Source organism: Hippopotamus amphibius, chromosome 5 (genome assembly GCF_030028045.1).
Source record: "Hippopotamus amphibius kiboko isolate mHipAmp2 chromosome 5, mHipAmp2.hap2, whole genome shotgun sequence".
Lineage (NCBI taxonomy): Eukaryota > Metazoa > Chordata > Mammalia > Artiodactyla > Hippopotamidae > Hippopotamus > Hippopotamus amphibius.
The window spans coordinates 123,969,201-123,992,754 of NC_080190.1; the positions used below are offsets into that span (position 1 = coordinate 123,969,201).

General features: G+C 38.9%; 1 protein-coding gene across 1 annotated transcript in view; it reads left to right on the forward strand.

Annotated features, from left to right (window-relative positions):
• TOX (thymocyte selection associated high mobility group box) overlaps nt 1–23,554 on the forward strand; it is a 285,613-nt gene that overhangs the window by 223,070 nt on the left and 38,989 nt on the right. Inside the window, exon 4 of the mRNA XM_057736365.1 lies at nt 16,594–16,875. Coding sequence (XP_057592348.1) covers nt 16,594–16,875 — 282 coding nt within the window. The remainder of the gene's footprint in view (nt 1–16,593; nt 16,876–23,554) is intronic.

A 23,554-nucleotide genomic window follows, 5' to 3' on the forward strand; every position in this document is an offset into this window, starting at 1 on the left:
CAAGAAATAACATCTCATCAGTCCACCCACAGAAAAGCCAGGTCAAAGTGCCCCGTTATCAGTTGGTGATTCTATACCATAATCTCCCAGCATGAAAGCAATCAAAAGGATCCACAAACGACAGACAAAACTGGCAGGCAGCTTTACCAACTGGTTCTACGGTTGAGTTTGCTGTGGTATGATTCTCCCTGAGCCCAGTTCTTCAGAGTACCTGAATCCTGCACTGAGAAAGGGCAGCAAACAAGGCAGGCAAAGGACCCTGCTCTCAGAATTCAGAGTCTGGTCAGGAAAATCAATCAGGAACACACTAATTAGTGCCCTGCCACTCACACTTGGCTTCGTGTACCAGCCACGTTGGCACTACCTAGGACCTTGTCAGAAAGTCTGAATCTCAGGCCCCTCCCAAGACTCCCTGGGTCAGAATCATATTTTAGGAAGATCCCTAGGGAATTGGTGTGCATGTCAAAGTTTGCAGAGCCCTGCCCTAGAGAATTGTAGGTAGTGATCATGCTGTGAAAAAGATGCCTGGGTGGGGAGGATGGATATACTTTGGTAGGCCTGTCAAGACAAGTGTCTCTGAGGAGGTTGCCCTTGAAAGACCGAAGGGTAGAGCCTTATTCATCTTGACCCCCCCACACTCAGTTCTTCCCCCCACCCTACCCCCACCAAATCCAGGCTGTACCTGCGTACATGTCATACACAGTGAGCATCCAGTGAAAGTTTTGGGGTGGACAAGGAACACAAGCCTCCAAAAAGCTGTCTGCCTGTTTCATTAAAAAAAGGAGCATGAAAATATAAATATTCTAGTTTTCAACTAACATACCCATGGCCTGTGAAAGAGGAAATAAAATGTAATGCACCTCTTAAAAGGTTCTGACTTCTGTCTTTTCCAAGAGCATTTTTTTCTTCAGAAAATAAATTGTAACTGGAAATTTCTATTAGCTTTTATAAATGTACATGCAGAAAAATGATCAGATGGTTTTAAATTTAAAAACTGCTGGCTAGATATTCTTTCTTGTTCCCTTATAATAGGCTCTAAACTTTAATGGTGTAAGTTTTTCTCTTCCCTTCAATTGATCAATGTAATTGAGATTTTTCCCATTTATTGGATTGTCATCTTGTGGTCATATAATTATGCTAGTGATATTAAATATGTTTTAGACACAACATTGTAAATACAATACAGAGGAACCGTGGTCTTATTTCCATATCATTAAACTACATTTTACCCATGAGCAAAATGCATTTTTCATAACTTGCAAGAAATATCTTGCCTTGCAGTAGCACACATATTTAACATTCTTTTAAAAGCTACTCGATTTGACATTGATATTTGGATTATTTTATTATCAGGGAATAAGGGGACAGCAGAATTGCAAGTATCAATATATAACTGACCAATTAGTAAGATTCTACGACTATTTTAAGTGGCCATTCTGCCAGTTAACATTTTTTCTGGGTACAGGGTATAATTTTGGAGAAATGTTCAGCTTTAGATTCTCTCATAGCATTGCTTCGCATAGAAAACATAAAAGTTGCTTATGTCTCCAAAAGTAAATTCTAATTCTACAGTCGTTTTCATCACTTTGTTGCAATTAAATTTTCATAATAAAGAATACTCCTATTTTTATTCCAGTGGCATCAAAATGTTTGGAGCATATTAAATCTTAAAATAATTTATCCTTTCCAATGTCCAGAACTCTGTTCTTGTTGGGTTTTCCTTTTGAACCAATGCTTGATGAAATGTCAGTATACCTTCTTATATAGCAAACTCTGTATGTACTAGATGCAATAAACTCTTTCATAATATGGGTTTTTATTGTTTAAATAGTTCTATTAGTATATGGATTTAGCCTAAACACAGGCTTTTAGACTTTATCTAAGGTAATAGTAGTTCTTTTTTATTGTTAAATTACATCAATGCTATTACTAAAATTTAGGGGGGAAAGTAAAAAATAATAAACTGAGTATAACCTCTAATTTTAAAAAAGTTCCCGTGGCACATTTCTGTTAACAAGAGTCCACTCAAGCAAACTTCTCGGCTCACTGTTACTTTATTTTATTTTCCTTTTCTTTTTGGCAACTAGCACTTTAAAGATCGGAAAAGCACTCACTAGGAAGGGTGCATCCACAGATCAGCAAACTATTAGTTCACATTCCACAGCCATAGAACTACAAAATGATTATTGAGAGGAGGGTCCATGCTCTTGAAATCCTTCGAGATTCATGATAAAAAGAATATGTATTACATTTCATTTAGAATCAATTGTTTAACTGGGGCAGAAAAGTAGGCAAAGGCAGCTAGAACAGTTTTTAACAAGAATTAAACAAAAAACCAAGACACTAAATTAAATTTTAATTAAAAGGGACACGCCCTTTCCTGGGAATTTGTAGACATTTTACCAAAATCATGTTACCCAGATTATGGGCATGAATATTCAGAGTTGCTGCTAATTTAAGTGGATTTTTATTCTACGATAGGCTCCCTGTCAGGGCAGGGGCTACGTCAGAATCATTATCATCAACACATATGCTCTTCACGCTCCTGTGGATGAACGCTTTGCAGACCACTTTTAAAACTTACACTGGTCCCCCTTTACTGTGCTTCGAGGTCGACAGCTCCCCAGTGTCCCAGCCATCCACCCTTCTTCAGGGAGAACAGGTGGGAGAGGTGCCAGGTAATGATTAATCAGGTGGGAAAGTTGTCTTCATCAAAAATTGAATGTAATTATGTAGACAGCACTTCTTTTCTGTTCAGAGTTCCTGATACCAGCTCTCATACACCAATCAAGCATCCATTTAGCTAACTTTAACTATTAAAGAAAAAGGAAATTTATTTTTTTAAGCAAATCATGTCCACTCAGTGCTCAATCCCCACAAGGAATCTGTTTTATACTCCTTGTACTTTTCCTTTTTGTCTCAGAGAGGTCTGAAACTTTTATATCACTTATCCATGAGCCCAACCTAGACCCACAGTAAGATTTGTGTACTTTCCTCCTTTCACAGATTGTTTTCCTTTTTTCTTCCTTCTGGGTAACATACTTCAGTAACAAGTGAATGGCACTGACTGACAAGTGGGGCATTATAAAGAAAAGTTTTGATCAGCTTGTTCCGTGAAAGCGTAATTTATGTGGCAACATTTTTAATTAATGAAATGAATGTTGTAAAGACCCAGATGAAAAATGGCTGGTTGTGTGCCTACAGATGCTTTTTTAGAACCCAGTGAAAAATTCCAAATTATTTTTCCAGCGTTAGGCTCATCTTTGGGGACTGATAAAATGGTCTGGGGACTGATAAAATGGTCTCTCTGCTTGTGTAGCATCAAGTGTTTTATGGGCTTCTTTCAGTTAGAACAACTTGATACTTCCGAATGTATTCTGACTTATAGTCTTGAAACTACAGACTGAGTCTCTAGGCATCCGAAGATTCAGAAGATAAAACATTTGAAAATTAAACTGCTAATTCCCAAACAGAAATCAAACTATCAGATTGCTCTTAGTCACATTTTTTAAAAATATGCTTTGACTGTGCATTGAATTTCTAAGATTTAAAAATCATCCTTTACTTTGGTGGAAAAGCCACATGATTATTTTATTTTTGTTCAATTTTGTTTCACATTACTTTAGACACATCATTACTTTCATGAAAATATAGCAGATATGGTAACCCTCCAACAATCAGATAGTGTATCTAGTGTCAATACAATAGCCTCCAGAGGTAAATTCTCCTCATTTCCATTTTCCAAATGTCTTTCTCTTGATGTTGAAGAGCACTCAATTCTTACTGATGCTCACTGCAGTTTCAGTGCAAGGCAGACAAATTCTTTGTTGCAGCATTATTTGCACATGTCAGAACCATCTGTCAGCCACTAGTCTCTTGCTTGGAAGTCACACTCGTTCCCCTGTGATTCTACAGTAGAGCACTTTCGCTTACAGGAAGTAATCCCCTCTGACTTGTATTATAGTATATCTCCCTATGGTGGGAGCTCTTCAAGCAGAGGGACAGTATATCTGTCTTTATTTCCCTGAAGGCCTCTAATAGTACCAGGCCCAGCGTAAATGTGTAGGAAAATATTTTGAATTGAATTTCCTACCCAAGAAATCTGTGCATTAAATTCAGTCATTCAAGGTTCTAGCCCCAGTAAGCTCTTTCAACCATCTTTTGTTAAAAGGACGCCTAAAAACATCAGATCAGACACAGGGTCATGTAGGCTTTGCAGTTAGGCAACCTGAGACCAATTCCAGCTGATCCACTTACTGCATAACTGAGGAATCCCCTCTTTGGTCCTTCATGGGTGCGACAGTCTCACCTGGTTATTGTGAGGATTAAACAGGGCAGTGCTTATCAATTTCTTAGCACTGTGCTTGGTATACAAGGTGGGACCAAAAAGTATCAGATATTATTAATAAGAGAACTTAAGACCACAGTTACCAAAGTCTGGCACTGAGCAATTGAAGAGACTGATGTGTGGACAGTTACCTGTTTGTTAGATATAGACCAGTTCAAATCAGTTGTGCTAAGTGTAGTTTCCCAGAGAAATAGATTCGAACTATGAAAGGTGTATTTGCTTTTTTTTCAATAATGGATACCCAAATTTATTTTATGCCATCATCACACAGGGTTATAATCATGCAGAATTGTGATTTTTTTAACTCTTTAGATCATAATTAGTCTAGTTTCACCATATATTTGGTAGATGTTAAACCTGTGAATGATAGATAATTCAAATTCTTAACTTTAGTGCTTTAAAATTAGCCACCATTCAAACCTAATTATTGGCTAAGTGAGTCTATGTTAGTGGACACTGAAAGATCAAAAAAACTGAAGATATTTGACCAAATTAAAATTGGAACATGTAGCTCATATATTTTAAATGAACATGTGTGCTTCTGTAATAATAACTTTATTATCACCAAGTTACAGGATAGAGTTTTAATTATGACCTTTATATCAGTAGAAGCCATGTATTTGGGATTAAAAACTTACTGCTTTAACTAGTCTAGTTAAAGACTATAGCTTGATACATTCGGGGCTCCAACTTTTATAAAAACCACAGAACACTTCTAATAACACTTTTCTAATTTCATGGTTCAATGCACAGTTAGTAAAGATTTAAATAATTCAGAAAGAAAGCCTATTCTCTTTCTTTATTAGACGTTTGAGTCAGGCAAATTCTTTGACATTTAATAGGTTTTTAACCCTTTTAATAACTTTTTATAATGAAATTTATTGGCAGTTGTTTTAAAGAAAGGGTTATTATATTAGCATGAATAGCAGTCAGTAGTTTTATGATTAGTTTTGAGACCTTGACCTTATATGACTCAAAGTGTATAAAAGCATAAATGAGTGAGTACTGTTAATATTAACTAAATTAGGTATACCCAGAAATATAGAGACTGTATGTACTACATTCATCCTGTTATCTAACATGCTATAAAATTTTGGCAGACAAATATTTGAATCTTTTAATTGTTTTAAAGGAGCTTAAGGTCACTTACCAAGTCAGGCACTTTAAAGAAACTAAAAGACATTGTAATTTTCCTAGACTGATTTTACCAAGTTATTAATATTATACTCAATAGGAGAGGATTTCCAGCCTTTCCTATCTTGGTTTCATGCTATTTTAATGTTTTATAATATATTATTAAAAGGAAGGATTATTGGAAGATTTCCATAATAACATACTAATTTAAAATTGTACTTTTCTTCAAGTCCCCCATAAGTTGGGAGCACACACATATTCTGCACAGGGAAGCTATCTGGGCCAAGCAGAATACAAGGTTTAATTTCGCTTCTTGAGATGTACTTTTAAGGGAATGTCATGTGTATCTAATGATTTAAGAGCCTCTAAATGAACTCAAAATATCAATTTTCTGAACTGATGTTAGGAAGTCAATATTCCACTTGACATCTCCACTTTTACTAGCATCCCATTAATACTTCAGTGGAAAGTATGAAATTCAGTTAAATTTTCAGGTTTAAGTATAGTATAAAAAACCATTTCAGCTGACTTGTGGTGCTATAAATATATACCTATGTCATAGGTAAACCACAACTCCCACAGGGCATGTCTCATAACATTTCCCAATTTTCTCATCACCTATTCTTCCAATCCATTCTTTTTGTTTCAGTGCACACAATCCTTTGAACGAGTTCTGAAAATAAGGCACGTTACTCAGTCCCTTCTCTGAGAACATCAAAGCAGAGGAAATGTGAACAGACATTAGCATGTTTGAATACACGTTACTATAAGATTATAACCCCGTCAACAAAGCACTGCCTACACTTTGTAGTGCAGATGTGAAAGACAGGATCTATACAAATAAAGGGCTTCAGTGACTCTGATCACAGGTAGACCCTTAGCAGATTCATAGACTCCTACTACCAGAGGTGTACAAGGGTGTAGAACTGCTAATTCAGATGTTTGGGGGAACCAAAGGGTGGACCAGATGGTCCCCCAAACCCTTTTAAATAAGGCAGAAATTTCAGTTCATGAGCCTTTATGTCCTGCCTCTAATTGGAATTAACAGAGATGCTCCTTGTCAACTAAGAGTCAAGCTGACCCGCTGTACATTTGCATGACTCCCTTATTTGAGCTGGGCAGAGGAACCCATTCAAGGGCTCCCTCAGGCAGTGTCAAGCTTGGTAATACTGAAATGTTACTAGCTTAACAATAACAGCAAGAGACAGTGTTGGCATGAAGCAATCAAAAATGGAGTGCCTCAATTTGAGTTAAAAAACATCTTTCCAACTGTGTAGTTAGAAGACATCACTCCACCCCATAACCTCCCGGCCATCATTGTAATCCAAAGGACAGATTGTATGTACAGAGTTGATGGGAAAGAATGGTATACTATGAACTGCAATACATTTTTATGCATTAAAATTTTTTTGAACTGCGTTTCTACCAGTTAGCCTATTAGCCTTGATCAGGGAGCTAGTAAAATCTGGGTTATAAGTTCAACCTTTATCTGGGCTATTTACTTTCTCACAGCGAACCCCTGTGCTCTGTGACATGAGCTGCCCAGTTTATCCCAGGGAAGGTCTCCACAGATGCAAGCTTTGGGCTGCCAGAATGCTTGGTCACAACCATGTCAGTGGCTCACCATGAACTAGAGCTAGTCAGGGAAAGCACCCCAAGGTTGATAGCAAAAGATAAACAGCAGCCTCTTCCACAAAAGGTAATGCATGTGAGCATCAACCATAAAATAAGTTCACATTTGGCAGACCACCTTCATAGTTTTCATTCTAGTTAATCCTCACAAGTGCACTCTGGAGCAAGCATTTAAGGTCAGCACATTTCCCTCATATTGGTCTCTTTAAAACTTACCACTATCAGGACTTCCCTGGTGGTCCAGTGGTTAAGACTCAGTGCTCCCCAGCAAAGGAAACTATAAGCAAGACGAAAAGACAACCTCAGAATGGGAGAAAATATTTGCAAACAAATCAACAGACAGAGGATTAATCTCCAAAATATATAAACAGTTCATCCAGCTCAATATCAAAAAACAAGCAACCCAATCAAAAAACGGACAGAAGACCTAAATAGGCATTTCTCCAAAGAAGACATACGGATGGCCAAGAGGCACATGAAAAGCTGCTCAACATCACTCATTATTAGAGAAATGCAAATCAAAACTACAATGAGGCATCACCGCCTCACACTGGTTAGAATGGGCATCATCAGAAAATCTACAAACAGTAAATGCTGAAGAGGGTGTGGAGAAAATGGGACCCTCTTGCTCTGTTGGTGGGAATGGAAATTGATACAGCCACTCTGGAGAACAGTATGGAGGTTCCTTGCAAAACTAAAAATAGAGTTACCATATGACCCAGCAATTCCACTGCTAGGCGTATACCCAGAGAACACCATAATTCAAAAAACACATGCACTCCAATGTTCATTGCAGCACTATTTACAATAGCCAGGACATGGAAGCAACCTAAATGTCCATCAACAGATGAATGGATACAAAAGATGTGGTACATATATGCAATGGAATATTACTCAGCTGTAAAAAGCAATGAAACTGGGATATTTGTAGAGACATGGATGGACCTAGAGACTGTCATACAGAGTGAAGTGAGTCAGAAAGAGAAAAACAAATATCATATATTAACACATATATTTGGACTATAGAAAAATGGTACAAATCAACTGGTTTGCAAGGAGGAAATAGAGACACAGATGTAGAGAACAAACATATGGACACCAAGTGGGGAAAGCGGGGAGGGTTGGGGGGGAATGAATTGGGAGATTGGGATACCAAATTGTACCCTCTAAATATATGCTGTTTATTGTTTGTTAACTGTATCTCAATAAAAGTTCTTTAAAAAAAAAAAAAAAAGACTCAGTGCTCCCAATGCAGGGGGCCTGGATTCAATCCCTGGTCAGGGAACTAGAATCCTGCATGCCGCAACTTAGAGTCTTCACGCCACAACTAAGACCCGGCGCAGCCAAATAAATATATAAATACTTAAAAAAAAAACAAAACCAAATACTTACCACTTTCAAACAAACTACATCTAACACTTATTTATCCTATTGTCTGTTTCCCCTGCTGGAAAGTGAGCTGCATAAAGGAGGAATTTCAGTGTGCCTGCTCACTGTTGTTTACCTGGTACCTAGAGCAGTGCCTCTAGAGTAAGCACTCAGTTAATATTTGTTGTTGGAAAACTGTTATCTACCAGTTTTACAGAGGTGGAAAATGAGGGCCAGATAAGTTATTAAAAGTAGACAACTCATTAGGATCAGAGCTAGTCTGATGATGTCATGAGTAGTGTTCCCTCCACCGTAACACACTACCTCCCATCTGGAAAAAGGAAGAAAAAGAAATCAGATAAAATGATGCAGAATTGCTTTTCCAGTTTATAAAAGTGAATCCAGAGGCATACACTAGGGCAACTAAGATGTTTCTGTCTGAATTTAGGGGACGTAACAGACATAGAAGTCAAGTTCTGTCAGGGAGGGTCAGGACCTGGCAAGGACACTGAGGACATTCAGAGGTTGGGGGTCCCCCCTCCTTCTGTGGCTTTCTGTCTTCGACATTTGATCTTTGATTCATCCCTGGGAGAACATACAAAGTTAATTAAATTAAAACTTTTAAATGTAATTAAAAATTTTAAATGCTCTTGAGCCAGTGTAAATTTTAGCGACGATGTGTAAAACTTTCAATGACCTTTTCCTCATCGTTGAAGGGTCCCAATTCATGGAAGAGGGAGAGACCTCAGTTTGAGGAAGGAGGATGGTCAGGTGTTATGGAAATTCAGGTGGACATGAGCGGTTGGTTTCCGAGGTGGTTTTAGTCTTCCCCAAGGATAGCGGTTCTAAAGAGTGCTATGCCTGTCCTTTTGGCAAACAGCTAATGAATTGTGCTCCAGAGGTCCTGCTTTCTTGTTATAATTAGTTTTATGACAACTATCCTAACTAAACTACAAATATTCCATTGGAACTTCCAAGTTGAAATCAACTTATTCTGACCAAATATTGAGGATAAAAATACATTTTCATAGAAATATTCAATCTTTCGAACTGCATTTTTCCTAATTTTTAAAAATATAGCATGTGCTATGCATATGTGTTTCTCAGATTTCCCCTTTCTGACATTAAATATCAGTCTTCAAAGTCAGAAATCTAATAGCAAAAAAAGTTAAAGTTTATTTAAAATACACGTTTTTGAATAATAAATAGATCACACAAGGAGATCACATAGAAATGATTTAATTTGTTTGGACGACAAATAATTTAGCTCCCTCTTGGAAGTGCATTTAGGAAAATAATAAATAAAATTTGATTATTACATTTACCCATGCATTTGTTCGGGTGTATACATTTACATATTAATTGAATCCCTGGCAAAAATACGTAATCAAAATGGGGACTTAAATAATATCAACATTTACATTCTTTTCATAGCCTCTTAGAGTGCATTATTCCTAAGAAAAATGAAAGTGCTTAGCCTTCCTGGACTGATTAATCATGCAAGCCTGGATGGAGTACCAAGAGCAAGGCTCAGAAGTTTTTCTTTAGATGCTGAGGACGGTGTGCGTTTGATAGTGTATATAAAAGGGACCGAGAGTAAGCACTTGGCACAGGCTAAGCCAGCGGGGTCTCCTCATAGCCCTGGGAAAAGCACTCAACAGCAAAGGGTGTCAAATGCTGACAGACAGGGGTAAACGGAAGGGCTTCAGAGATTCCTCACGTTCTCTTGTTCCTGCTGCATCTGGCAAACTTCCAGGCCTCGCCTGCAAAGCCCACAGAAAGCAGCAGCTGGTGGAGCCGCATTAGCAAATAAGGCCTCAGGGCTCCCCATGTTCCAGGCTCTGTTCACCAACTGCTGTTCACTCAGACAGCTGGATCAGAGCAGAGAAAGCCAAGACGTCGTTAGAGCTTTATGTGTACAACTGTTTTGATATGGATTGTCTGCTAGAGGCAGCGATAATGATAGCTTTCAAGGCTCGCATGTTGGACTGGGAAGGATGCTGATATCTGAAAGAAGAGAACAGACTTTGAAGGACTGTGAAACACACACAGTTTTAAATACTGAAACGCAGGCCTTCATGTGTTCTGGTGCCATTCGAGTGTGCGATTTTAACGCCCTTTAGTCACTGACACAACAGGTTTTGTTGTTGGTTTTTTTTAGTATTAGCTATACCAAAATGTTACTCATTATTTTAAATGATAATCTGAGATAAACAACTTCGGTATTTTTTTCTTTTCCTTTTCAAAGAGAATCCAAGAAAAATAGCTTGCAAACACGTGTTGAAATATGTACCAAATAGCGTGCCTGAAGTTTCCCACTCGCCTGTATCTTCAGCCAGCGCTCTTAGGTGTGCTTCAGGGGAGAAAGGAACGTGGTATTAGCATCAAGCCATGGATTTCAAGGCAGGTCATGAGGGAGAATACATGATATCTGCTTTGGTTTCCTGATTGATTTTAACTGAGCTTTTGCTTTCCATTAATTGGAAAAAGGTTTTAAAGGAACTCAATGGAAATCTCTTCATCATCATAATCCTCCTCCATTACTTTGACATTTTTTAGATTGTTCTTAATTAAAGAACAATATTAGTCCTCAACAACAATCTGTAAAATTTAAGGAAACAGTTCCGGTTTTCAAAAAAGTAAAATATAGCATCCATTTTCAATGGATTGAGTTTCCCCAATGGGGTGATAAATATTGAGCCATTCAAAATTAAAATGCCAATGACATGCAGGACTTTTAGCCAAGAAAAAACGAAGTTTACTGGGCTTGAAATAAACAAAATGAGAAATTCACACACAGGTTAGAAAGTACCTTCAGATATTTGAGTCCTGAGAATGTAGCAAATGTAGTTGCCAGAAGATCAAGGATTTGTAATATTATTTATGTGAAGCCAGAGTCATCAGTCCTAAGTGTACCTGAGCATCTGTTCAGTGGAACTCAAGAAATATGTGTGGAGTGTCTACTACGTGCCAAGGTCTGTGCTAGATACTAGGGCTACAGTGGTAAACAAAGTAGATTTTAATCCCTGCTATTTTGAGTTTGTAATCTATTAGGGTATATCAGTCAAGATTAGTTCTGCTGCGTGTAACAAGAAACTCAAAATGACTGAAAAAAGATTGACATTTACCTCCCTCCCACATTAAATACTCCCACAGTAAGTAGATTGTCCAGGGTCTGGTATCTTCATGATACTCAGACAAGCTTCTTTCCTGTGCCTCCAACATCCTAAGGGTGTTGCATCTTAGTCCTAGACCTTTTCCTGAGTTCTAATCATCACACGCACATTTTTTGCCAGCAGAAAAGAACAAAGGAAGGTGAACCCTTCCTTCAAGGAGATTTCTTGGAAGTACCACCCAACACTTTCATTTATATTTCAGTAGCCAAAACATGGTCATATGGCCTCACAAAGCTGCAAAGGAAGGAGGACGTGCCCTCTGTTAGCCAGCTTTTTGGCTAGACAGCTAAATACCGGAGGCCTGTCCCTGTGGACAAAAGTGAGTGTCAGAGGGTACAGCTTGAGGTTTCTGCCACGAATGGAAACAGACATTATTCATATTTTCTTTTCCTCTTGGGACTAATGCTAGATGAAGTTCACAGGAAAAAATAAAGATTATCAAACTGGCTAAAGTCAGTTTATACTTGTAATTTTTATTTCTTCATTTATATACTGACTAGGCAAGAATTTTTGGAATACTTGGAATACCTAATTTAATTAAAAGATCTCAGGAAGGATTGAAAACTGCATTAGTCATGTACAAATCAAGATTACTGTCTAGGATTACATGCATGTTTAAGAAATTTAAAAGTAGTGTCCCACAAAGGAAGTACAAACAGAATGCTTTGGCAATCCCAAATAGGAAGGTTCTTAAAGCTTTGTAGATGAGCTGACTTTTGAACTTGACTTTAAAATATATTCAGGGTTTGGATATGTGAATATGGTAATGGCATCGTGGAAGTGTGAAAAGAACACAAATATATAAAGTAAACATATTTCTATTTTAATCTTTGTTGGTAGAGAGATCTGAGACCATTTAACCTCTACCATTCTCAGTAAATGAGTGCAAAACAGCCATTTCTATAGAGCTGCCTCAAAGGGGAGTTACAAGGCCCAGTAGACAAGTTATGTGCAAACTGCAAATCACTGAGCAAAGTATTTTTTAACTGTTTTTCAAAATTTTCAAATGCTCCGAAAGTGAATGCTGAAAGAGCAGCATAGAGAAAGGCATGTGTTCGAGAGAGAGGGAGGCCAAGAAAAGCAATTAGTTAGGTTTAGTTGAACCATCAAGTGTGTGAAGGACACTTAGGAGGAAAGTTTGTTTGGAATCTTGAATGGTCTGCTGAAGAGTTTGGATTCAGTTTGGTAGGCATATATCATTGGGAAGTTTTTGAGTCTGGCTCAGGAAGGTTAAGTTTACAGTACTCTTTGGGGTGGATGTGAAGACATTCTTTCTAGTTAAGTAGCTATTGCAAGTGGAGAGGTAATGAAGGCCTGAAATAGGTGAATGGTGTGGGAGTGAGAGGAAAGGCAGATGGAAGGGGTATTTTAGAGCAGTCTCAGTGCAACTCACAAGAGTTCGATAGAAAAGGAATGAACCAAAAATTACTAGAACATTTTGAGTAGAGGTGACAGGGAGGATGAAGGTGTCAGCGAGAGAAATTGGACACACAGTCCAAACCAGTTTTAAGAAAGAAAACTTTGTTCAGTTTTCCAGCAGAGGGGATGTCCAAGTAGTACGTCTAGCAGAGTTAGACCCAGAATTTGGGCCGGAATTGTACGTTTTCATTTAGAACATTCCCCGTTAACAGAATCATGATGCGTCTCAGCTGGATGGAAGACATGTGACTCAGAAGCAGAATGTTAGGGAATCATTTAGGGGTGGAAAGTTGTAAGAAAAAGAGAAGTCAATGCAGGAGCTGAGAGGAATAAGAATAGCAGTTGAGATTAAGCACGACTTAAGTGAATTAATCACGATAAATTGAAAATACTGGAGAGTAACAGGAAATGGTATTTTGCAAGTTGAAGTTTCATATTTCATATTAAGACCTATAGTTAGTCACTATCTTTCTAGAAGGAAACCAGTGATCAAAACATTTGCTTACCTCCATGAGCTGACTAAGTATTCTTAGTGTTCAGTAATCAGACTCCCTCCAGTTTAACTCTCCCCATATTATACATTAGGCAGTGATGAGTACTGAACTGATTCCTATGAAAACAAGATGAAATGGAAAATCTCCTCCTAATTCAGAAATGTCACCAAGGGTGTTAGATCTATTTCTAAGTACATCTGAGGGCTAAACAGATGAGCGTGCTCTCTAATTTGTGCTTGCCACCCTCCACACAGGAAAATTGTTCTTCGATACGGTGTTAAAGCTGCTGTCTGCCTGGCCTAACACCACTGGTCACACGATATTTTGAACTAATGATGAGTCTGTTGAAAAAGTGGTAACTGTTGAGTACTTCATGGTGCCTACCCAGATTGATTTCTTACCCCTTTTGCTGTGCCCACCTCCTTCTACCAATATTACAAAGGTGGAAATACAATTTTAGTACTCAGAGATCTACCCACAGCACTAATTAGCATAAGAAAACAGTAAAAAAAAGATTACAAAATGGTGGAAGGGATAGGTACTATGAAGTGAAATTTGTAGTCATAAATCTGGAAACTGTGTGTAAGTCAATTTAGAGATCATCTTCTGCAGTGTCATGTGAAAACCACAGTATTTCTGAAAGAGTGAGAAGAATTGGGCTCTAAATTGGTTACAAACTGTTCATGCTTGTAACTTAGGATTTATGTGACAGAGAAATAAAGATATCAATTAGTTACATACTTTTGGAAAGATAATTTAAAGTATGATTTTGTTAGTAAACATTTTTAATTTACAGGGCTCAAAAAATGCATCCTTCTACAAACAGTTATGTTTGAATATGCATGTCAGTGCTTTATTTGGTTTAGAGTTGGGAGAGGGAGCTTCCCTGTATGGGACAGTACCCTTTATGGGCACACGCTACTCTGTACCCACAATGAGAGACCAGTTCCACATGCTGATGGTCTAAGGAAAAACACAATAGGACCTCAGGACCTTAGAGTATGGGCATGAAAAGAGAGTCCGTGGAGTCAGTGGCACAACTTTGTGGACAGCTGTGAAAGGTAAGTGTTATTTCATAGGGAAGATCAGATTATAGAAGTTACATGAACAGTTAAGCAGGAACAAAAACTATTTTAGTAAATGTGAGTGGAGGCAACATGAATGGACTAGATAAAAACCATAGATTTGGGTATGCAGTATTGCACAGTGTTTTTGATTATCTTTACTTAACTATAACTCTCCCTTTGGGATATGTAAAATACTGGATCAGCTGCTTAATACAGTAGGAAGTTTCAAAGACCAAAATTAAGAGATGTAGGTTTTAACTCCAACTCTGTGGTTTTGGGAAGTCTTTTAAGATCTCTGGGTTTTATTCATTTATTTATATATTTATTCCGCAGACATTCAAAGCCCCTCAGTCACCTCCTCTATGTAGACTGAGAGTGTGTCACCAGGGTCTCTGCAGCATGAACATTTATCGCTGAATATTAATGCCTACTTAATAAGGGGCTTGATCAAAAAGAGAACTATGAGCTGCTTTTGAAGGAATGGAGGAACATGGTTTAAATTATGGGAAAAAGGTTGATTTGAATGAGGAAAGCAATGTGTCAAAACCATAGAGCCAGCCTAACCCTTCACCTAGGAGAACCAGAGTCTAGGATAGCTAGAACTGAGTCTGAAGATGAGGTACTAGCAAGAGTTGGAAAGGTCAAAAGGGGTATATTGACTAATAAGAAGCCTTATGGTGGAGACAGTAAACCTAATACAGAGAACACAGGCAGACACCTCTTCAGTCACAAGTCCAGTCTCAGACAGGTCTAACTACATTGGTAAAATGACTATAGAGAGCGTTGGTAGAAAATGATTTTATTACCAAAAGAAAAAAAATCGTATGACTAAGTTACTTAATTGACCTTTTTATTATTTCCATGTCATGGTAACATTTGCAGATGGGTAATTACTAGGCATTCTGACACAATGTGGGTTTTTTTTTTTTTTTAATGCAATAGAGAAAGGTAACATTATTAATTTTATTTTTTCCGTTTCCAAATGTAACAACGTATATCTCTTCACTGCCCTGTTTTTTTCCATTTGTTTCTTTTCTCTCTCTCTTGTTTTATAAACCTACCTGCATGAACTCCCCAATCCCCCTCAGAGTGAACAAAACTGAGCTGCTTCTATAAGCACCACATAATATTCTCCATTATTTTAAGTTTGAAAATCCCAGAGAAACATTAAGTGAAATCCACCACACTCCTCTTATACAACACATTTGACCTCTAGATACGTTAAGAGCTTCATCCTCCAATGCTTTTAATTCTAATCCCTACAGAGACGAAATTCATTGCTTGAATTATAAGAGTGAGTCTCATTAAGGCTAAAAAGCAGTGACCCAAATAGCATAATGGATTAATATGGTGACCTTGCAACTTTAGAGCTTTACTTTCAAATCTGACTGTGTAGTCAAATCATTTCAATAGTTAATTAATCAATTGGTTAATACCAGCCTGTAAGTGTTTTGAGTTGAATGTTCGTAGATCGTTTGGCTAATACTAGCCTATAGAGAATTAAACTGAGAACCGTAGTATTTTTGACTTTCAAAACCTTTTTTAAATGATGAGAATCAAAGAAATAGAGTTTCATGAATTACTGTGAATTCTGTAATCACTAATAATTATATAATATTGACATTCTATTAAGCATCAATATTTCGAAGCTTACACCACAAATGTCTGTTAACGATACTCGTTTGCATTTCATTGCAGTGTAAAGAAGGGCTGTAAATATAATTAACCAGGTCATGAGTAATGAAATGTGATGTTGACTGAATTCTCAAACTCTACGCTTTCATAACAGCACCTTTAGAGTGATGCATACTGTGGGATTATCCTACTCTGGGGAGGGGGTAGAAATGTGTATAGTTTAGCAGGACATCCTAACGGATTTTTAGCGCCTAGGGAATTTTTTAAAATTTTTCCGGAAACAAGTTTTGTGAAAAATTATTCCTATGCATTTTTTGTAGATGCAAGATATACGGAACCCAGAAGGAAGTCAGTATAACTCCCATCCTCAGATGGCAGCCCTGAGACCCAGGGGCCAGCCTGCAGACCTCAGGCAGCAGCCAGGAATGATGCAGCACGGCCAGCTGACCACCATCAACCAGTCACAGCTCAGTGCTCAGCTTGGGTTGAACATGGGGGGCAGCAGCGTCCCCCACAACTCACCATCTCCTCCCGGAAGCAAGTCTGCGACTCCTTCACCATCCAGTTCAGTGCATGAAGATGAAGGCGATGATACCTCTAAGGTATGACTAGGTTACTTTTAGAACCTATAGGAAATGCTTGCTGCCTAAAAAAACTATTAGCGCTTTCCTTGATCTATGGTGCATGCAAATTATAGCATCCAGATCAGAAACACTGGTGGGGGACTGAATGGATTAAATCACCTACTTGTCCAATTGCATTTTCAATTTCCTAACATCCTTTCAATGCAAATCTGTTAAGGTAAAAGTAGTTACACTCACACAGTGTAGGGTCTGCATAGTGAGTAAGGGAGAATAATCTCACAGGACTCAATATCCAAAATCAAACTTAATTTATTCACCACTCATTCAGAAATATTTTTCAATTTAACCACTTTATTTTAAGAAGGCAACATCCCAGGGTTATAATGATGGTCCCGTGTGTGTGTGTTATGGTTAGAGGAAACTTTTGAGATCATCTGATCCAAACATTTTATATTTAGGATGAAGAAGGGACGGGCCAGAGATGTTAGATGACTCCCTAATCATCTCATATCCCGGGTGTTTCGTTGCCTGTCTTTTGTTAACCCCAGGCCACTATGGTGCACTGTCTGTCTGTCTGTCTGCATCACCTCAAGTTATCTGTATAAAAAGATGGGTCTTAATTGTCCTCATTTTGGAAAATTAGCTACAAAAGGTAGTTAGTTCTTTAAAGTATTCAAGACAGCCTTTGCAGATGGCTGCACCATAACCAAGGACACGCTCACTCAAGAACATCAAAATCATCTTTTTATTGCCTTGGTTATCAGCCAGGCATCTTCCAAGTTTGTCCCAGTGAGAAGGACTCTTGTGCCTAGTTACTGTGAAAAACACAGGCAGTTACATGCACGTACTTCATATTCCTCCTCTTTTTTTTAATGTCACTAACGAATCGCCACTTGTGTCAGCCCTTTGTTTTCTTTTCATTTTGTGAGAATTTTGTTTTGGGAAAACAAAAGGCAATACCGTAGGATTCTGATCTACATGGTTAACTTCACAATAGCTATCTATGCTAATGTTTTAATAATCCAGATGGTGACACATAGATTTATTTAGCCTGATGACAAAGACAAGGCTGCTACATTGACTGTATTTTATTATTTTCAGTAATCTTGAAGCTCTGGCATTTCGGGCCTTAACCCTAGAAACACTACCAGGGTGGTTAATTGCTAGAGATAGTGAATGACTCCCCTGTGAGCACATCTTTGATAAACACAGCCAGAGCCCGCACCCCACTCATCTCCTTTGCCAAACTTTCACACACAACACCAGTACCCCCAGTAAATCTCCCCCCAGGGCTAGGTATGGACAATGAGGGACCACCTCTAGAGCTGGAGCCCGCTGAAACTCTTCAAACACGCCAGTCATGAGCTGACTCAGCATACCTACGCTGTCTCACCCCTTGCTTCCCACAAAAGCCCCAGCAAAGGCTCTGGGCCACGCTCTGCCCCCTCTTGTCTCTGCCTTCTGAAGACCCTGCATGGCATGCCTGGTCTCCTTTTTTCAGGTCTGTGTGAGTATAAACGTCATTCATTTCCATGTCTGCTGTCTACCATCCCGGATGAAAACAAATCCCAGGCACATTTCAGAACAGTTGCACAGCTAGTTATGAGCACGCATGCTGATCCCCTCTACCTCACGCTCTCTCCCTGTCAGTGAGCTGGCCTCTCGTAAGGGAAAGTAAAAAAGAAGGAGACAAATTGATATTACATAAATAATGTATTGGGCTAATGAAAGCCTGACCTTTGGCTGATCATTTAGAAGGCAAAATAAATTTTTAAGAAAATGTATAGCAAGTCCTGCCACCCCAGGGCTACATGCAGCCCCCTCAACAGATCCAGGTTTCTTACTGTCCCCCTGGACAGTATCCTAACTCCAACCAGCAATATCGACCTCTCTCTCAACCGGTGGCCTACAGCCCCCAATGTGGTCAGCAGCTGCCTCAGCCATCCCAGCAGCCTGGTTTACAGCCTGTGATGCCTAACCAGCAGCAGGCGGCTTACCCAGGCATGACTGGGGTCCCGCAGCCGCAGACCCAGGGCCTGCTCAGCAACCAGAGGAGCAGCATGGGGGGCCAGATGCAAGGCCTGGTGGTTCAGTACACTCCACTGCCTTCTTACCACGTCCCGGTGGGTAATGACTCGCAAAACGTGGTCCAGCCGCCTTTCCAGCAACCCATGCTGGTCCCTGCGAGCCAATCTGTGCAAGGGGGCCTCCCAGCAGGGGGTATACCCGTGTATTACAGCATGATCCCACCAAGTCAGCAGAACGGTACAAGCCCTTCTGTGGGGTTTCTGCAACCTCCTGGCTCTGAGCAGTACCAGACGCCTCAGTCTCCCTCTCCCTGCAGTCCACCACAGATGCCACAGCAGTACTCAGGAGTGTCACCTTCTGGACCAGGTGTGGTGGTCATGCAGCTGAATGTCCCTAATGGACCCCAGCCCCTCCAGAACCCATCCATGGTCCAATGAAGTCATTGTAAATATTACAGCATGGACCAGCGGGGGCAGAAACCTGGAGACCTGTACAGTCCTGACAGTAGCCCCCAGGCCAACACACAGATGAGCAGCAGCCCTGTCACACCTCCTACTCAGTCTCCAGCACCGTCTCCTGTCACCAGCCTCAGCAACGTCTGCACAGGACTCAGTCCCCTTCTTGTCCTCACACAGTTCCCCCGGCCCGGGGGTCCAGCACCGGGTGATGGTCACTACTGCCTTTTGGGCCAGCCATTACAGTACAATCTGTCCACCTGCCCTCTCTTGCTCCATGGCCAGTCAGCTTACACGGTGCACCAGGGACAGAGTGGACTGAAGCATGCAAACCGGAGCAGGAGACAAGCGCTAAAATCTGCCTCCACTGACCTGGGGACAACAGATGTTGTCCTGGGACGGGTGCTGGAGGTGACAGATCTCCCTGAGGGCATCACCCGTACTGAGGCGGACAAACTCTTCACTCAGTTTGCTATGTGTGGCACCAAGATCAGGTGGCTCAAGGATGCTCAGGGGCTGCCTGCCGGGGGTGGGGGGGGACAATGGTGGGACTGCTGAGAACGGCCGCCACTCGGACCTTGCTGCCTTGTACACCATCGTGGCTGTGTTCCCCAGACCCCTGGCTGCCCAAAATGCCTCCCTTCGCCTCAACAACTCTGTGAGTTTCTTCAAACTTCGAGTGGCCAAAAAGAACTGTAACCTGAGGATCCTGGAGCGAGCCAGCTCCCAGTAAATGGAGGAAGAGAAGGGACCAGCATGGCAAGGGTGGGGGCAGGGTGGAGGGGTCAAGGGGGCCTGTTAGACCACAGACAGAAGCAGAAAGTAAGGTAAGGTCCACAGACAGACACTAAACTGGAGCCTAAGACAGTAAGGATGAAGGTGTCTGTTAAGGAAACAGAGACAGACAGACACACTGGCACTGGACTCTTCCTCACTCCCCTGCCAAGGGTCCCTCTTCTTCCCTGGTTGGCCCCACGTCTGCTTCCCTCTCTTTTCCATACTCTTCTATCATTTTTTATCTCTTCTCTCACCATGAAATTAATTCTTTCATATTTTTTGGTCAGGTAGAATTGGGAGGGTCCCACACTCCGCTGTTCTATTTCATTACCATCCCAAGATCCCTTTTCTTTTTGGTCTTTATGAATATATTTATATGGACAGAATTAAGAAAAACAAAATTGATTTCCCCTTTCTCTCACCCCATCTCGTCTCCCCAAACTCCACAGAGTTAAAACCTGGGCCTCCCTCCACCCCCAGAACACTTGTATATTGTTTGTTTGAGGTTTGTGCCGCAGTAACAGACACAGTATTTAATTGCACATACAGATGTTTGCTGGGTATATTCACTGTAAATTTTATTTAATCTGATTTTTTGTTTGTTGGGGGGTTCTTTGGGGGGAGGTTGATTTTGTTTTTAAATATAAAAAAAAATCTGTCACTGGAAAAAAAAAAAAGAAGATATATATTATTCTTATGGTATCTCCAATCAGTGAGTACCTGGATCTAAATGTGAACAAGAATCTGTTTGTGGCCAATGATTTAGATATCAGATCATGCATGGATAATTCAAGTTAAATTTCTAAACATAGATGATATGTACTATATTGCAAGGTGAAAAAAATTAGTGTTCTACTCATAGTAAAGATCAATTTGTGCATCTGGATTTTATCTTTACCAGTGTTCACTGCTGACATTTTAGGAAATTAATGCAAAATTAGCATCCTCTGACAGTAAATTTTATGCAGGATTATTCTTACTTACAATAGCATTTTCCACAGTCTTCAACTTATATGAGTAGCAGACTGAGTAGAAACCAGAAATTCATAGAATTAATATTGACAGATTCTGCCATTTTCTGTTGACATATAAGGTCCATATCGTATCATTTTGCTGAGGTATGAATTTGTATGTTATCAGTTTCCAGGCTGGTGTGAAATTTTGCTAGTGAGTATCCTACCCAATCACTTAACATCCATATCTCAAAGTAATTTATAGCTCATTATTAATGATTATGTAAGCATTTTGTAGTGGAATTTATATTCTGTAGTGATATATTCTTGAATAAGCTATGTGTGAAGGCTTAGGGGTGGGTTTCCCAAGAATGCCCTCATTAAAATGACTTTTTGTCTACACAAATATTTTCAAATTCATGTTTAGTTTAAGTGCATTTTCCATCTCAAAATCCATCCTCCCTTTCCAACTCCACACACTGTCCTTCACCTTCTCTCCAATTCAAAATTCTCCTGCCCGTTTATTCAACTTACATTTATTAAATGGCTAAAAAAAATTCCTGCGATGAAAATGCTCAAACATTCTTCATCACAGCTAATGGTTAAACCAGAATTTTCCTTTATGTATGAGCAGGATTTATGTGGAATGTTGTACTGCAGCAGCTCCAGTTAAATGTGAAGTGGTGTTAAGTCAAAAGGATCATTTAAATCATTTCTAACAAGAAAACTAAAAAAAGAATATTAACTCTCACACCTGAAAAAGAAGCCTTTAAACCTTCCCTCTTAGCACTTTATGCTCTCTTAAGAAATTGCATATTAATTCCAGGTTATCTAATTGAACAATTAAATGAAATAACTTTGACAGAGAGAAATATTGTAAATACATCAGTAAAATAAATTATCACCTTATAAACACCCCCCGTGGTTCTGATTGCTATATAGCTGTGTTGACAGCCTGAAGTCATAAACTAGACATAAGTCAAACATCAAAGAAATATAAACTTGGGTAGCTTGTGGTCTTAAGCCTGTAATCCAGTACATGTAATACAACAGACACTTTAAAAGACACTTAAAGTATCTGGCATTACCACTGTATTTTTAGCACAGTTTTCCCTTCAAGGAAATTATGGTCTAAGAGTCACGGTATATATTTTTCCATCCTTTCGCTTTTAGCTTCTCTGCTAAGAGTATTCTTAAGTTTTATATGTGTCTCTTGTCAGTCGTATATAGTTAAATTTTTACTTTCAAATGAAACTGACTTCATTTACATTCATATAAATACTAAAATATTTGGGTTTATTTCTCCATTTAAGTATGTTGCTTTCTATTTGTCCCACATATGTCTGTTTCTTTTTCTTACCTTCCTTAAGATTGTTCTTACTTTTCTCATTCCAAAATTTCCCATTTTAAGATTGGCGATTTTATCATCTTTCTCTTTAGTTAGTAACTACTCCTGACACACAAATGCATGAAAGTCCAACATTGATCAATATCTTTACCCTTCTTAAATCACTCCAGACACCCTCTTTCAGTTTATACTGGAGCAGTTATTGCTGTTGTTTATCTTAATTGTAATTTACATTATCATTTATCTTAAATTTAAATTGAATGTGATTTTATGAACTCCATGACATACTATTTTTATTGTTTTTACAGCCTTTTTTCTTTAGATTTATTCACATTTAAAATGTATTTTTTCATCTAACATTGTTTTCCCTATGCCTTTAAAATTTTCTCTCTTGAGGATCTATTGGGAACATGATTACCTTAAAAAGTACTTCTACTAGGAAAAGAATTTTAAGTTCTTTAAATTCAGTAATTCTTTATTATCATTTTGAAGGTGATATGTAACTCCATTGAATCCTGACTTTAAGAATTCTGCTGCCTCTCTATCCTCCCTGTGAATGGAATCTGCCTCTATTTTCTCACTAATTTTAAGATCTCCTCTTGCCTTTGGTGTCCTGCAGCATCATTGTATAGTATGTGGGTTTCTTTAAATTTATCCAAAATGTAAATATTTCTGTTTTTCACCAGTCTGAGAATTTTTCAGATATTTCCTCTACCCTATTCTTGCTCTCTTCTCATTCTGTAATTCTAAGATAAATGCTAGACTTTCTCCTCCTGTCCTCCAATACTCTTTTCTTTCATATTTTCTGTTTCCTTGTTGCTCTGTGTTACATTCTGCTTAATTTGCTTATATCAGTTTCCCAGTTTGTAATTCAATTTTCAGCTATATCAAATCTGAAATTAAAGCTGATATATTGAGGTTTTAATTTCAATTATTTTATATTTCTAGTTTTGTTTGGTTCTTTCTCAAATCTTTTTGGACTTTTTTTTTCTCCTTTGGTTGCTTGTCCTTTATCCATAGATTTAATTTCTTTTGTTCTTCAAGCTAATTCTAGTACATGAAGCCTTTTGGGGTCCGATTCTATTGTTCATTGTTGCTGCTGACTCTTGATTTTTAATGGCTTATTTCATTTTGCT